This window comes from Suricata suricatta, chromosome 4 (assembly GCF_006229205.1).
Source record: "Suricata suricatta isolate VVHF042 chromosome 4, meerkat_22Aug2017_6uvM2_HiC, whole genome shotgun sequence".
Lineage (NCBI taxonomy): Eukaryota > Metazoa > Chordata > Mammalia > Carnivora > Herpestidae > Suricata > Suricata suricatta.
The window spans coordinates 157,754,278-157,769,131 of NC_043703.1; the positions used below are offsets into that span (position 1 = coordinate 157,754,278).

General features: G+C 48.1%; 1 protein-coding gene across 1 annotated transcript in view; it reads left to right on the forward strand.

Annotated features, from left to right (window-relative positions):
* The window catches only part of PDIA6 (protein disulfide isomerase family A member 6), a 19,376-nt gene that overhangs the window by 206 nt on the left and 4,316 nt on the right, over positions 1–14,854 (forward strand). The window contains exons 2-11 of the mRNA XM_029938571.1: positions 5,129–5,328; positions 7,510–7,567; positions 7,996–8,122; positions 9,761–9,867; positions 11,084–11,214; positions 11,600–11,714; positions 12,196–12,336; positions 13,008–13,092; positions 13,199–13,271; positions 14,494–14,652. Coding sequence (XP_029794431.1) covers positions 5,129–5,328; positions 7,510–7,567; positions 7,996–8,122; positions 9,761–9,867; positions 11,084–11,214; positions 11,600–11,714; positions 12,196–12,336; positions 13,008–13,092; positions 13,199–13,271; positions 14,494–14,652 — 1,196 coding nt within the window. The remainder of the gene's footprint in view (positions 1–5,128; positions 5,329–7,509; positions 7,568–7,995; positions 8,123–9,760; positions 9,868–11,083; positions 11,215–11,599; positions 11,715–12,195; positions 12,337–13,007; positions 13,093–13,198; positions 13,272–14,493; positions 14,653–14,854) is intronic.

The window sequence follows — 14,854 nt, forward strand, 5'->3', positions numbered from 1 at the left end:
GGGAGCTGCGTTTGAGCGGCGCGGAGCAGCCAGGACTTGATCCCTGGGGGAGGTGGGGCCGGGGGCGACCTGAGAGGATCAGGGTCAGGGTTCCCTTGTTCTGGCCCCGCCCTCTTCGCCGTCGCGTGTGGATGGCACGGCCACGGGGTCCTCACCACCTGTTTAATGCCATCCCCACTCATGAGAAAAACTGAAATCCCAAACCCAGCCCCGGGAAACAGCCGAAGGGTCGTCTTAGAAAGGGAACGGAGCCTTCCCAACGCATTTTAAATGTGATCGAACTTCTACAAACTAAATGGAACGCGGACTACCATGAATTATGTAAATTCCTGTTTTAGAAACTATAGTGAGTGAGGTTGAGGATCCCGAGCCTTTTCCTGGTTCGCCTTGGGGGTCCCAGCCGAGGCGCTCTTCCCTTCCTTCCCGGAGCGCTCCGGATCCAGACCGCGGAGTTAGAGCCCCAGCCCTCCCTCCCCCGCATTTCCGAGCTGTGTGACTGCGAGCTGGAGACTTAGCCGCTCTGGGCTAGCCCTCCCACCCTGGCTTGTTCTCGGGAGGCCCGAGTTCATATAGATCTCAAGAGAGTAATAAGCAAGATGTAAGTATCTGCCGTCCTACGGAGAGAATAGAGAGGAGGGGTGAAAGTTCTAGGCTCTGTTCAGTTTCCCTCGGGTGAATTCAGACTGGGCTCCGAAAAGTCTGTGATTCCGCTAACGAACTCATTATTTGAATAAATGTGGTCAGACCTTTTTGGGAGCCCTCTTGGTTTCTAGCTGAGTGCTTTGCGATCGTGCACTCCTGCTAGCAGGTGGTGGACGGGGATGTTACTGTGGATTTATGACATCCTTCACTACCGTGCAGGAATAATGGGGAGCCACAGATGGCAAAACCGTCTGCTCACATAGATTCTAGACACTCGGATGTTCCAATTTCCCATTGGTGCTCATTATCAGTGAGCGAGCCGCGATGTGAATTTTAGAAACAGAGCACTATTAGTCGGCATTGACCTAGTTTATCATCTTAAGTGGCCCGGAGTTTTTTGTTTGTTTTCTTCAGGGTCTTCATAGGGGGTTGTTAACATCTTTCAATCTGTTTTTCTAAGTAGTATGGTTCAATTTCTTTCCAGCTCTATGTGGTCACACTGCCTCCTATGGAAGGCAGGTCTCAAATCTTTATCATCCCAACCTTTCCATTGGAGAGCCATTTATAAGGAAGGAAGAGGATGCTCTTTTGAGAATTTGACAAAACGTAAAGACAAAAAGTCGGGGCGCCTGATGTCTTGGTTAAGCATCCGATTTGAGTTCAGATCATGATCTCACGGTTTGTGGGGTTGAGACCCACGTTGGGCTCTGTGCTCAGAGCTCGAGCCTAGAGCCTGCTTCGGATTCGGTGTCTCCCTCTCTCTCTGCCCTCCCCCGCTCACGCTCTGTCTCTTTCTCAAAAATGAATAAAAACATTTAAAAAGTTTATTTAAAAAATTTTTTTTTTCATTTTTTGAGAGAGACAGCATGAGCGGGGAGGGTCAGAGAGAGAAGGAGACACAGAATCTGAAGCAGGCTCCAGGCTCCGAGCTGTCAGCACAGAGCCTGACAGGGGGCTTGAACCTACAAACAGTGAGATGATGACCTGAGCCGAAGCTGGACGCTCAACGGACTGAGCCATTCGGGCACCCCTAAAAAAAACTTAAAGACAAAAAGTCTAACACCGTTACTAATAAAAACAGAAGCAGCCCAACTCGCTGTTACACTGAGTGTCGGTAGAGTCACCACCATCTTTGTATGTGAAGGAAGCACATTCCTGCGGTTAAAGTCAGGGTCCATCCCTGGATGACGCCAGCCCACTGTCCCTGATCGGCTCTAGAGGGCAGGGCACCGAATTCTCCTGCCACAATCTACCTAATGACCCTCCTTGGGATTACACTAATGCCGTCTCCAGTCCTCTGGTTAAAAATGGGGGTTGCATAACCATGTTCTGCCTCTAATTATGTGGCCTTAGGCAAGTTACCCTTTCTGTGGCTCCGTTTCCAGGTCTAAAAATGGGCATGATGATACATACATACCACATAGAGTTCTTAAAATGAGTTAATGTATCTTAAGTGTTTACAACAGGGCCTGGTGTGTAGTGTCATTTACGAGTTATTCTTAGTTAACATGTCAGTTTCTGGAGGGTGGTTGGATAGATACATTGATCAAAATGTTAGCTGTGCTAGACTCCAACCCGTTTGTAAGATTGTCCCTGACGGAAATACTCATATTTATTGGGGGGGGGGGGTGTATAGTAAGATCACTTGCATATAAATATAGTAATGAAGTTTTAGACTTTCGAAGAGCAATATAACCAAAATATCAGTTGCCTCTTCTAGTGGGACTGTTGATGGGGGTTCTTTTGCTTTTCCATTTTTGAAAATTTCACAGTGAGCTCAGTGTATTGAACAAGTATTGACTTATGTTGATTTGACAAAAAATAAACTTTAGAAGGCAGATCTCCATGAAATATTTTCCAGGCCCAGTCTTCACTTGTAAGCTGGTCTCTGCTTGGGTTCTTAATTTACTTGACTTGTTAAATATGTCAAACTCCCCTTAACCTTTACTGCAGCAACAAAAAGATTATCAAGTGGCACAGTCCAGTAGAGACACGCAAATTTTATATCTGATTTTAAATATTCACGTAGCCACATTTAAAAATGCAAAAAAAAAAAACCCCAGGTGAAATTAATTTTAACATTTTAGTCCCAGTATATCTAAAATACCATTTTAGTGTGCAGTCAATATCAAAGATATTAACGAGGTATTTTCCTTCCTACCAAGTTCTCTCAAAATTTAGCACTTTTTATACCTTCACTCCATGTTGGGGTACCACGTGTGGTGAATGGCTACCACATTGGACAGCAGCACAGTTACAAAGAGAACCCCAGCCCGGGTGACCTGACCCCACCATGGGCACTCTTTCCCACCTCTCACCATGGAAAAGGGTCACCCTGTCCCAGGCTACCCCTGCACGGACTCTGGGCTCCCTCCCTTCCCGATTCCAGGCATTTTGTTTCGTTATTGCTCTACTTTATCTTTAGCCTCTCCCACTCCACAGATTGTTTCCCGTCCTGCTCAGACCACGCTCATCTTTAAAAAGAAGCCTTCCTTCTGCCCCGCATTTGCTTGCTCTCTTGTGCTCTTTGCAGTGAAACTTGTTAGAGTTCCCTTTTCACGCCCTTGTTCCCCCCTACTCTCACCAATCTTTTGCAGATTGGCTGCTGCCTATTTTCACTGCCTGACCACAGCTGTCCAGGGCCCTGGGGAATCTCTGTGTCATTAAATCCTGCACTTAGTTTTCAGCCTCCTACTTGGCCTTTCAGTAGCGTGTGTTATTGTCGCCCATTCCATCTCTCCCTCAGTTTAGGTGTGACCCCACTCTCCTGACAGTTCCCTCGTCCGCTGTCCACCCTGCAGCCAGAATGCTCTTACCCCCTGCATGACAGCTTTTAGCGGTTTCGTGTCCCCCTTATCAAAGTCCACAGTATTATTTCATAAGTTTCTACAATATTAGCCATATCTATAAGCCAAGTGCAGTGTTCTTGAACAGTAGAATTACGTTGTTTATTCACGCCCATGACATACCAAACCGTTGTATCCTGAGCACTAAAAAGACAACATGGTTTAGTGGGAAGAGCTTGGAAATAGACGCTAGAGACAGCAGGTGGGCCATTGATGTGCCTTTGTTTCCTTTTTTACAAAGGGGGCGATTCCTGCTTTTAGTTAGTGATGCTGTGAAAACCCAAGTGGGCTTGTGTATTCGGGGTGCTTTGAAAATTGAAAGTGATTCCATAAGCATTAGGTGGACGATTTAGCAGCAGGATAGTTAACACTGGTGCACATCCCTTCCAGAAGAAATTTACCACCGGGTTGTTCAGAACGGTTCCATTTGAAATCTTCCAAATTCCATCTACAGGGTCAGCATATGAACATGCGACCACGTACACTGCCCTAGGAGACAGGTTAGGCTCAGGGTTTGCTGCATCCGTAGATTAAAAGAAAGAAGTTACAGGATCATCCTCAAAGAAGCTAAAAAGAAATAGGAAGAAATTTCTTTAATATTCTAAAGTTTATTTCAACCTGGAAGCCAGCAAATGAGAAAATATTAAAGTCAAGAACAGTCTATTAGCATTGTGCTGGAGGGCGCAGGCAGTGCAGTTAGGAATTTTGATAGTACTACCAATTCAAAAACGTTTTGAGTTTTTAAGATATTTCCAACTCCTTTCAGAATTTGTTTTCCTATATAGTTGTTAGCAATTTGTGTTAAGTTCCTAGATTAGCCAACAGAAATGCATTTGGTCCACAGTGTGGCTAAACCACGCTGTGAGTAAGATGCTACCATTGTCTCTGTTCTGTAACACTGACCTGACAACTCTCCATAAGCTCACCCAGCAGCATTGCACGTGTCTGGTGACAGCCATAAGTAGCGTGAGTAGAAACAAAAATATGTATAAAAACAGTTATTGCCCTGATAGAGTCCCAGTTTGGTAGACGAGACAAGTAACTAATTTTTCCTTCAGAGGAGGTTGAATAAAGATACTGTACTGGGGAGCCTGGCGGTTGGGTGTCTGACTTCAGCTCATGTCATGATCTCCTGGTTCATGAGTTCAAGCCCCATGTCAGGCTCACTGCTGGGAGCCCGCTTCAGAGCCTCTGTTCCCTTCCTTCTCTGCCCCTCCCCCGGTCACGTGCACTCTCGTTCAAAAATAAATAGACATAAAAAAAAGATAATGTGCTAATATTGCAACCAAGTAACAAAATAAACGCTGTGTGGATCACTCAGGGTCACAGAGGAGCCTCCCAACTTTTCGGTGTCTTTGCCCATAAAATGGCACTAATAGTGTTACTTCACAAGGTGATTGTAAAGAATGAAAATGTCAATATGTAAAAAGCGCTGGAGTAAGAATCTTTTTCCCTTGCGGCTTAAGAGATGGGAGCGTGGACTCTTCCCTGCTTGCTCAGCGCTGCGCTCTCGGGGGGGTGAAAGTCCAGGGGCTGCTGCCGCAGCGAGGGGCACAGGCACTGGGGGTCGGAAAGGGCCTGACCCGGGCCGTCCTCCTGGGTGAAGGACCTTGGGCAGTTGAAGAACTCCCGTTGCCCAGGTTTCCTGCCAGGGCGTGGACCCTTTCGTTAATGGGACGCTTTCTGTCTTTGCTGCAGGTCTGGTAAGCTGCACCTTCTTCCTGGCAGCGCACGGTCTGTACTCCTCTAGTGATGACGTGGTTGAGCTCACGCCATCAAATTTCAACCGAGAAGTTATGCAGAGTGATAGTTTGTGGCTCGTAGAGTTCTATGCTCCGTGGTGAGTGTACAGCGCTTGTGGGTTATTTGTGGTCCTCTATAAAATTAGGAATATTGTGTAAAAAATGTGATTTTATTCAGTCATCTAGTTTATCTAGTGTACTATTCGTTTTTTATAATTTTAAGGAGATATATCTGTACAATGAGATAAGTGGGGTCTGGATGGAAGGGAAACTCCTTTGTGCTGAAAGAACATTGGACATTGGACGCAGGAAAGGGAAACACTAGTGATTGGTTCCGTTCTGTTTCTTGAAGAGAGTGGCTTCCAGAAATACAGAATTTTTTTTTTTAGTTTTTTTTTTAATGTTTTATTTATTTTTGATACAGAGAGAGACGGCATGAGAGGGGGAGGGGCAGAGAGAGAAGGAGACACAGAACTGGAAGCAGGCTCCGGGCTCTGAGCTGTCAGCACAGAGCCTGACACGGGCTCGAACCCATGAATGTGAGCTCTGAGCATTTAGTTTCACTTAAAAATTCCTCTCTTCCCTTACATGCATTGCTGGGGGAAACCTTGTGGAGTAAAGATCTAATCATCACTGAAATTAATGGTGCACGATTATATAGTCAAAATACCATTTTGCACTAATTATGTAGTTAAACATATAATGCAAACAAAACAAAACCCCAACAAATAGCAGTGCAGAGACAGCTTGATGGAAACTGCGGAATGGACACGAGGCTGTGACTTCGTGAACCGGCAGGGCCGCGGGCGGCCTGAGCCCCAGCCAGCCGTGTTCACAGGTGGGCTGGGCAGCGACCTGAGATCCGGAGCGTCCTTTTAGACGGGAGCTGTGCCCCCCGGCCCCCTAGGCTCACGGAGGGGCAGTGAATGAAATTGTTACAAATTCTTCTTACCCAAGGGAGTGCGTTTTAGAGTGTGCCTGATGAGAGGCTTCCTTTTATTGCGTTAACTTTTTCTCTGCGAGACCGTGAAATGGAGTTTTGGAAACTCCATGCTGGTCCTCATGGACTGTTTCTCTTAATGTTTAGGGCAGCAGATTAAGGTGAAACCCTCTGCCTGAAAATTGATGTTACCACCCTGTGAATACTGTTCATCCTGCTGCGTTTGTCTTTTTTTTTTTAAAGCTTATCTTTGTTTTTTGTTTGTTAAATCCAAATGAGAATTCTGTATGGATTGGTTCATTCGTAGTAGTAATGTATCAAGTACTTTCCAGCTTGCTCGGCGTGCAAGTTTGGGGTTACGTGTACATCTTTAACCCCACATGCTGCTGTGGGAGCCGAAGAGTACGGAGATTGAGGCTCTGATTCAGAAGCTCCATCTGTAAAATGAAAGGTTGCACTAGATCAGGGAATATCAAACCTTAATGGGCTTAAGAATCGCAGGTTGAACTTACTAAAATGCGGGTTCCTGACCCCCCTTCTGGAGGTGTTTGGAGTTCATGCGGCATAAGAATCTGCATTTTGCCTCGACTTCCAACTCAGACCACACATTGAGACACACCTGACCAAATAATTGTTTGTTTTTGAGAGAGAGAAAGAAAGAAAGCGAAAGCAGAGGAGGGGCAGGGAGAGAGGGAGACAGAGTCCCAAGCAAGCTCTATACCATTAGCACAGAGCCTGACGTGGGGCTCAAACCCATGAACCGTGAGATCATGACCTGAGCCAAAACCAACCAAGAGTCAGACGCTTAACAACTGAGTCCCCCAGTCACCCCCATGCTTGACCAGATAAATACTGAAATTCCTACCCAGGGATAGAGTTACAATAGTAGCTTGCGGGGGAGGGCGGGGGGTGCCTGATCACTTAGTCGGTTAAGCATCCGACTTCAGCTCAGGTTATGCTCTCACAGTTTGTGAGTTCAAGCCCTGAATCAGGCTCTGCTGACAGCTCAGAACGTGCAGCCTGCTTCGGATTCTGTGTCTCCGGTTCTCTCTCTGCCCCACCTCCACTTGCACTCTATCTGTCTCTCAAAAATGAATGTATGTGAAAAAAAAATTAAAAAGGAAGTAGCTTGGAAACTTTTTAAATTAGTATATGAAAAAGTGACCGTTAGGTCTTAAAATGGCGAGTTCCTTTCCGTCGCTGATCATGTTTTATTGGTGCATGTATTTTCTGCCAGCACCCACCCCGCGCTCAGTTGAGTACTGGGGGGGGGAGTATTTTTGTATTGGGGATCAAAGATTTTAACTGTTGCCTTATTCGTGCTTTCATCTCTTACCAGGTGTGGTCACTGCCAGAGGTTAACACCAGAATGGAAGAAAGCAGCAACTGCGCTCAAAGTAAGTTTCTAAGAAGCCCACGGTCACCTGTGTGTGTGCATAATCAAGAGCACAGCGGGGCTTAACGTACCACAGGACGTCCGTTCGCATATTGAAGCTCAGAAGCCTTGCTCTGGTGCTGAAATCATGTAGGGAGCAAAGGGATAATACGCGTATAATTTTTATGTTGTCTATTTTTATTAATTCCGTTTTCCAGATTAATGACCTAATTCCCCCCGTCACGCTAATTCTTGGTGCTATGGAGTTCCGCACGCTTCTCCTGTCATTCCACGTAGGCCTGGCTCCCAGGCTACAGGTCTCATTGATTCTGTTTGTAAACCTAACCTTGCCCTTTGTTATATTGGAGTCTACGTGAGTCAGAGGATGGATTTTTGTGGAATCTGCTCCACTGGAAAAGGAAAGTCGGTAATACTTTTATGTTTTCACAGGACATTGTAAAAGTTGGGGCCGTTGATGCAGATAAACACCAGTCCCTGGGAGGGCAATATGGTGTTCAGGGATTCCCCACCATTAAGATTTTTGGATCCAACAAAAACAGACCAGAAGATTATCAGGGTAAGGACTTCTCCTAACTACTCTATTCCCCTGGTTGGAATTTTAATTTGAGCAAGTAGGTAAAAAATAAGAGCGAGGGCCCGGTGGTTTTTGGAAATAAAGTTTTTCAACAGTCACACCTGCGTACGTACTGCGTGTAGCTGCTGTCACACGGAAGTGGCGGAGTGAGTAGCTGTGACAGGCAGGATGGCCCGCACGGCCGAGAGCTGTCACTGTGCGGCACTTCACAGAGGGTTCGTCACCTCTTGGTCTAGAGCGTGAAAACCATCTTTTTTCCTAGTACATTTGTTTTCCTTATTTATTGTGAGAAGGAGAGAGTGTGTGCAAGTGGGGAGGGGGCAGAGAGAGAGGGAGAGAGAGAGAATCCCAAGCAAGGCCCTCCTGGCTCATTCCCGCACACAGTGAGATCATGACCTGAGCCAGCTCAGGAGTCGGACGCTTAACCGGCTGGCTACCCAGGCGCCCCTGGCAGTACCTTTCTTGATTTGGGAGATTTCCCAGGAGACCGGGAGAAGGGTTGGGAGGATGCAAGTCTTGCCCTTCTGTGTGAGGAAGTGACGCGCTTGGTGGTGTGACCCGGGGCCGCGGTCTCACACCGTCTGAGCGTGTCCTGAGTGCGGCTGCACTCTCTTTCCCTGCTCGTGTCAGGTCTGCAAGTGTTTGCAGGTGTTTTTCTGTCTTCCTTGGCAGTTTGATAAACTATTTTAAAAATATATGGAATTTTCTAAAGAGATTTCATTAGAGTTTTGCCTTTGAACTCTGAAGATAACCTCATGGCCCATTTTGTTCATATACTCCTGAGTCCATTAATAGCCCCTTGACTTTTTCTCGAGTGTATAGTTTTTGGTGGAACTTCCAAAGGCTGTTGTCATTATTGGGTTTCAGTACAGGGTTAATTATTTCTTAGATTAGGAATGAATTCAGCTAAAGAACCTAAAAAAGCCCAAAATATACAGTTTTGTAAGGCCTGGGTTGCTTTCCAGTTACTTGACTTCAAACCTTTCATATCCTACTTTTTTCACAGTTTTTTCTGCTTTTCATCATAGAAATAGCTTCTTCTGGGGCATCTGGGTGGCTCAGTTGGTTAAGCATCTGACTTTGACTCCTGTCATGATCTCACCGTCTGTGAATTCGAGCCCCACATCGGGCTCGGTGCTGACAGCTGGGACCCTGGAACCTGCTTTGGATTCTGTGCCTCCCTCTCTCTCAGCCCCTCCCCTGCTCCTGCTTCATCTGTCTGTCTGTCTCTGAAAAATAAATACAGAGAAAGAACGTTTCTTCTATTTTCCTCAATTGGTAATTTGTACTCAGAAATGTCCCCTACTATTTTAACTAGATAACAGGCTTCTCACTCATCTGCGTATGTGTTACACATTCAGTGAACGTTGTGAGTTACTCTCCTTTGCAGATGGGATTAGTGGGCGAACAGGACGTTTGTGTTTAATAACCTAAAACCGAAGGAGAGGCGACATGTATTACGGGGAGAACTTGACTCCGTGTTAAATACCCATGTGGCGTTGGGTCTGTTCAAACATCAGCTAGAGCTCACGGTTTTGTAAAGGTCCAGGTCTTTAGGTCGTGTCGTATAGGCGCACGGCCCCCACCCCCACTCACGTGGCTGTCCTTTGTCTTCTGTAGGCGGCAGGACCGGCGAAGCCATTGTAGACGCTGCCCTCGGAGCCCTGCGCCAGCTCGTGAAGGACCGCCTTGGGGGCCGGGGTGGTGGACACGGTTCTGGAAAACAAGTGAGGCTCTGTGACGCCAGCTTGGAGCGTGCGTGAGGATTTTGACACCACAGTAATGGACTCCTCGTAGAGGATAGGGTTTATTCGTGTTTTAGTTGTCATTAGTGTTTTTACATTAGTGAACTTTCAGTTAAAAAAAAAATATTACAAGGTTGCATCAGCTGATGCCAGAGGGAATGAGCCACCAGCCTGCTCATCGGGCCTCCTCAGAAGTCACTAGTCCCAGAGCACCTCGCCCGCCTCTGCAGGCCGGGAACCGGGCCACAGGCTGGGCCTCCTTGGCCCAGCGCTGAAGGGGAGAGTTCGGGCTGTGGACAGAGCCCAGGCTGTGGACGGAGAGCGCGCTTCAGGCAGGGAGCCAGGCTCTGGGAGCCTTAGCGTTTGTAGTTCCCAAGTGGGGGGAGACCAGATCGGCTGGGGCAGCGAGGGATGAAATTTGAACAACTTCATGGCCTGTGTCTGGCAATCAGCCTGATGTTCTGGAAGATTCAATCTCAGTGGACAGGGAAGAAGAGATAAAAGTTCCTGTTCCACGGATTGGTATTTTTAGATGCCCACACATGAAATGTGAGGTGTAACCAAATGTTCTTGTGACAAGGCATTAAATGCTTACACGTAAAGGTAAAATAGCCCTTCACCCTTCCAGAGACCGGTGAAAATAGCTTCTCTATACAGATGTAGAAGTCGCCCGGAGATTCTGTGCGCTTGGCCGTTGGCCCAGGCATCAGAAAGCAGTATAATGCAACGGACTGCCTCTTAGGTTTAGTACTCAAGAAAGTTCTTTGAAAATAAAGAACGAAATGTTATTTTTAGCTCTCTTGAACGGTAGAGACTGTCTCTCTGGAAAGGCCGTAACCGCGGGGACGGTCAGCATCGGGGATGAATGAGCGGCTGCACGCCGTCGGAACTAGAGTGGTGGTTTGGGGGGCCTCTGAGCCGGGGGCGTGGGGGGGGTGTTCTCGTAACAAAACAGCGGGCGGGAGAGTTCAGGTACATTCACAGCTTACAGGGGAGGGCTGGGAATTGAAAGTAAACACTGTTCGACAAGTCAGTGTGATATTAAAGAATGAGCCCAATCAGTGAAACAGTTTTCACTAGAAACAAAAACTCCAAACTCTGTTAAGATGTGGGAGAGGTTCTTGTGTGTATCTGTTTAGAACACGAACAGTGTTCTTTCTGGCAAGTGTAATTCAGTGTTTCACATCCCACGTGACAGGGTAGAAGTGAAAGTTCGAGTAAGAAGGATGTGATTGAGCTGACGGACGACAGCTTCGATAAGAGTGTCCTTGAGAGTGAAGACGTTTGGATGGTTGAATTTTATGCTCCGTGGTGTGGACACTGTAAAAAGTAAGGGCTTCTTACCAAGTACTTTGAGTCCCCGTGCTTGGAATGTACTCACCGGGCTCGCTCCCAAGAAGCTGACCCGGACCGTACTCGATCCCCACGGTCTCCGGGAGGCTCCGGCGCGGAGTGAATGTTAAACGTGGGCGTCGGTGCCGAGTTTCTCCTGTCATCGCTTCAAAGGTTAATAGGGACCTAGCGTCCCGTGTTGGGGAGGGAGTGACAGAGACCTGGGAAGTGAACGGGAAAGGGCGGCCTCACATGGTACGTGAAGCTACGCCCCGTGGTTTCCAAGTGCAGTGTAACCGGGTTGGACAGAAAGGCGCATGTCGGTTGAAGCATTTGTGCTGAGAGTAAAACATGCTCTTAAAGTGCAAATATTTTTCCGTAGTCTCGAGCCAGAATGGGCCGCTGCAGCCACAGAGGTGAAGGAGCAAACCAAAGGCAAAGTGAAGCTGGCGGCCGTGGACGCCACGGTGAACCAGGTTCTGGCCAGCCGGTATGGGGTGAGTGCGAGTAGGTGGGGAGCGTCTCTGAGGAGCGCACAGTGTTTCCAGCTGTTCCTTCACCCGGGCCTCCCTATGCGGTAGGAGGGGGGTGTTGGGCGGGTTTGTAATGAAACTAAATTAGTTTATTGTTAAAACTAGCAAGTCTTGAACTAGGGACTATCTCTCCTGTTTTGGTCCACTGTCTCACCGCTTCTGCTGGCTGCTGCACGCTTGCTCAGGCCCTTACAAGCCACTGATAGGGCTTTCGAAGTTCGTTTGTTCCGGAGCAGATACGCTGTGTCAAGTGTGTGCGCGGTTCGAGCAGACGGGGAGGCAGGCTGCTAAAACTGCCCCCGTAACAGGCGTCTGAGTCTCACCCCTGAGGGCGGCTGCGGGCTCGGGGTGTCGTTAAGTTACCTGCACACTTGAGAGCCCGTAACGGTTATTTTACTGCTGATGAAGTGTTCGTTTGACGTTGTGCTCGTGTCTTTTTTAATAGATACGGGGATTTCCTACAATCAAGATCTTCCAGAAGGGGGAGTCTCCTGTGGATTATGACGGGGGGCGGACCCGATCCGACATCGTCTCCCGGGCCCTGGATTTGTTTTCTGACAACGCCCCGCCTCCTGAGCTGCTGGAGGTAACCCGCTTCGCTGGCGCGCGAACGACACAGGGTGACAGTCCTCTGGTCCTTCCGGGTGGACTTTCCTTCTCTTCTAAAATGCTCTCTTTAGAGCATTACTGTACTTTCAAGTGGGCAAAACCTGTCTGATAAACTGGGGCGTTTCACAGTTTTAGTACTAAAATCATTACGCTGAGTACAGCTGACCAGTCTTTGTAAAAACAGCGCATCCGGCCACTCTCTCACCGTTCCCTAAGCCGCAGCTGCTGTTTGTGGGGCGCCTGACCGTGTGACCACATCATTCCGCTGCTTTTATGTACATTTCCCCCGTTCGGTCCTCATGTGAATGTCTAGAGGTCAATACTGTTTTTATCCTATTTTACGTGAGGAAATAGAGGCACAGAGAGCCTCAAGTTCTCGTAAATCCATAACACCCGTCTACCTGTCTAGCCAGGTGACTGTCAGAGCCAGGCTCCCCCGAGGCCTTCAGAGACCACAGGTGTCGTCGGCAGGTGCCAGGCCGGCACCGAGGACGGCCGGGGATAAATCCGGGAGGCCGGCTGTCGGCGGGGCTGGTAGCGCCAATGGGGAGTGTCAGGACGTGATGAGGCCGAGGCTTTGCCGGCAGGCTTACCTTCGGGTTTTGTGTCCGTGGCCTTCCGACCACCCCTCGTGTTCTCGGCCCACAGATCATCAACGAGGACGTCGCCAAGAAGACCTGTGAGGAGCACCAGCTGTGCGTCGTGGCCGTGCTGCCCCACATTCTCGACACCGGTACGGCGAGCGGGGCTGCCGCGGCGGGGCTGGGAGGGCCTCGCAGTGGGTGGATGTGACAGGTTCTTTTATGTTTGCCTTTAAACATTTTGTCTGTTTAAATCAGGAGCTGCCGGCAGAAACTCTTACTTAGAAGTTCTTCTCAAGTTGGCAGACAAATACAAAAAGAAAATGTGGGGGTAAGTTACTGACTCGACTCTCGGTGTGATTTGGAGAGGAGAGCATGTGGTTCAGGGCGCCTGGCGGCTCAGCCGCTGAGCGTCCGACTTCGGCTCGGGTCACGATCTTGAGGTTCGTGGGCTCGAGCCCCGCGTCGGGCCCAGTGCTGACAGCGCAGAGCCTGGAGCTGCTTCGGATTCTGTGTCTCCCTCTCGCTCTGCCCCGCCCCCACTTACTTGTGTTGTCTTTGTCTCTCAAACATGATAACTGTTAAATTGTTTTTCCTTTTAAAAGTATCTGGTTCTCGCTGTGTTTTCTGTCTGTGTGTTCCTGTTTCTTTGGCATTTTAAAACTTAAGATGTAAATAATAATTATCTAGAAGGGAAAGAAGTAATGCAGGTCTCTTTCCTGTCTGCCACAGTATGTTTTTCTCATGAGAACCATTTTTTTTTTAAGTGTGTTTTTTTGAGAGAGCACACACTAAGTGGGAGAGGCGGAGAGAGAGGGAGAGAGAGTCCATGGAGCCAGCTCAGGGCTCCTCTCACGAACTGTGAGGGCACTGCCTGAGCCAGCACCGAGTTGGACTCTTCACCAGCTGAGCCACGCACGCGCCCCAGATACAGGCGTATTTTTAAAAAACAAAGTACATCTGCCTCCTTCCCGTTTACCATTTTGTTCCTCGGCCTTTGTCTGTTGCTGTCCCCCCCACCTCGTGCCGCTGCTGTCCCCTCAGGACCTTGCACTCCCTCCCTTAGTTCAGTAGGTTATTATGTGCCTACAGCAAACCGCATCCTGGCTTCCTTATTCTTCACCATTCTAGAAGTTGAGTAAGAAGTGTGGTTGAGCATTGTTAGAGGTATTGAGTAATAATATACCTTATAGTACAAGTCTTATCAAGAAGTAATTCTGCTGGAGAACATGCCTAATCGCCCAGGTGATATTAGCAGGATCTCGGGTGATAGAGACCGAAAACTCCCCAGGTTCAGTGGACGGTATTTGGAGGAAAGCAATGTATGGATCTGGGAGACTTCTGGAGGCAGAGTTTAGGGAACATAAGACAGGAGCTGTCGTGACGAGCACATCTGGAATACATTATTTTTGTATTTTATTTCTGTTCCTACACTTCATTCCATGGAATATTTGGAGTGTAGTCTTTTTGTTGCTGTTTTGTTTAATGTCTGCTAATTAGATACTAACTAATTTGAAAGGGATCTTTACCCTAAAACAAGCCTGTTTTTCTAGATGGCTGTGGACAGAAGCTGGAGCCCAGTCTGAACTTGAAACTGCGCTGGGGATAGGGGGCTTCGGGTACCCCGCCATGGCAGCCATTAACGCACGCAAGATGAAGTTTGCGCTTCTGAAGGGCTCTTTCAGCGAGCAAGGCATCAACGAGTTTCTTAGGTGAGTCCTCGCCTTCCCGGCTGCTTCTGTGTCGTGGCTCGGGTTCGAGACCAGGCTTCCATAGACCAGGAATAATTATGCCCTTGGCCTTCCGGGGAATTAGGGGTTTGACTTCTAAGTAAATAGTTTTTTTGTACTTTCCTTCTCTTTTCTCCGGAAGTATTCTGTAGAGGAAGGGCCACCTTAACGCTTTGCGCCATTG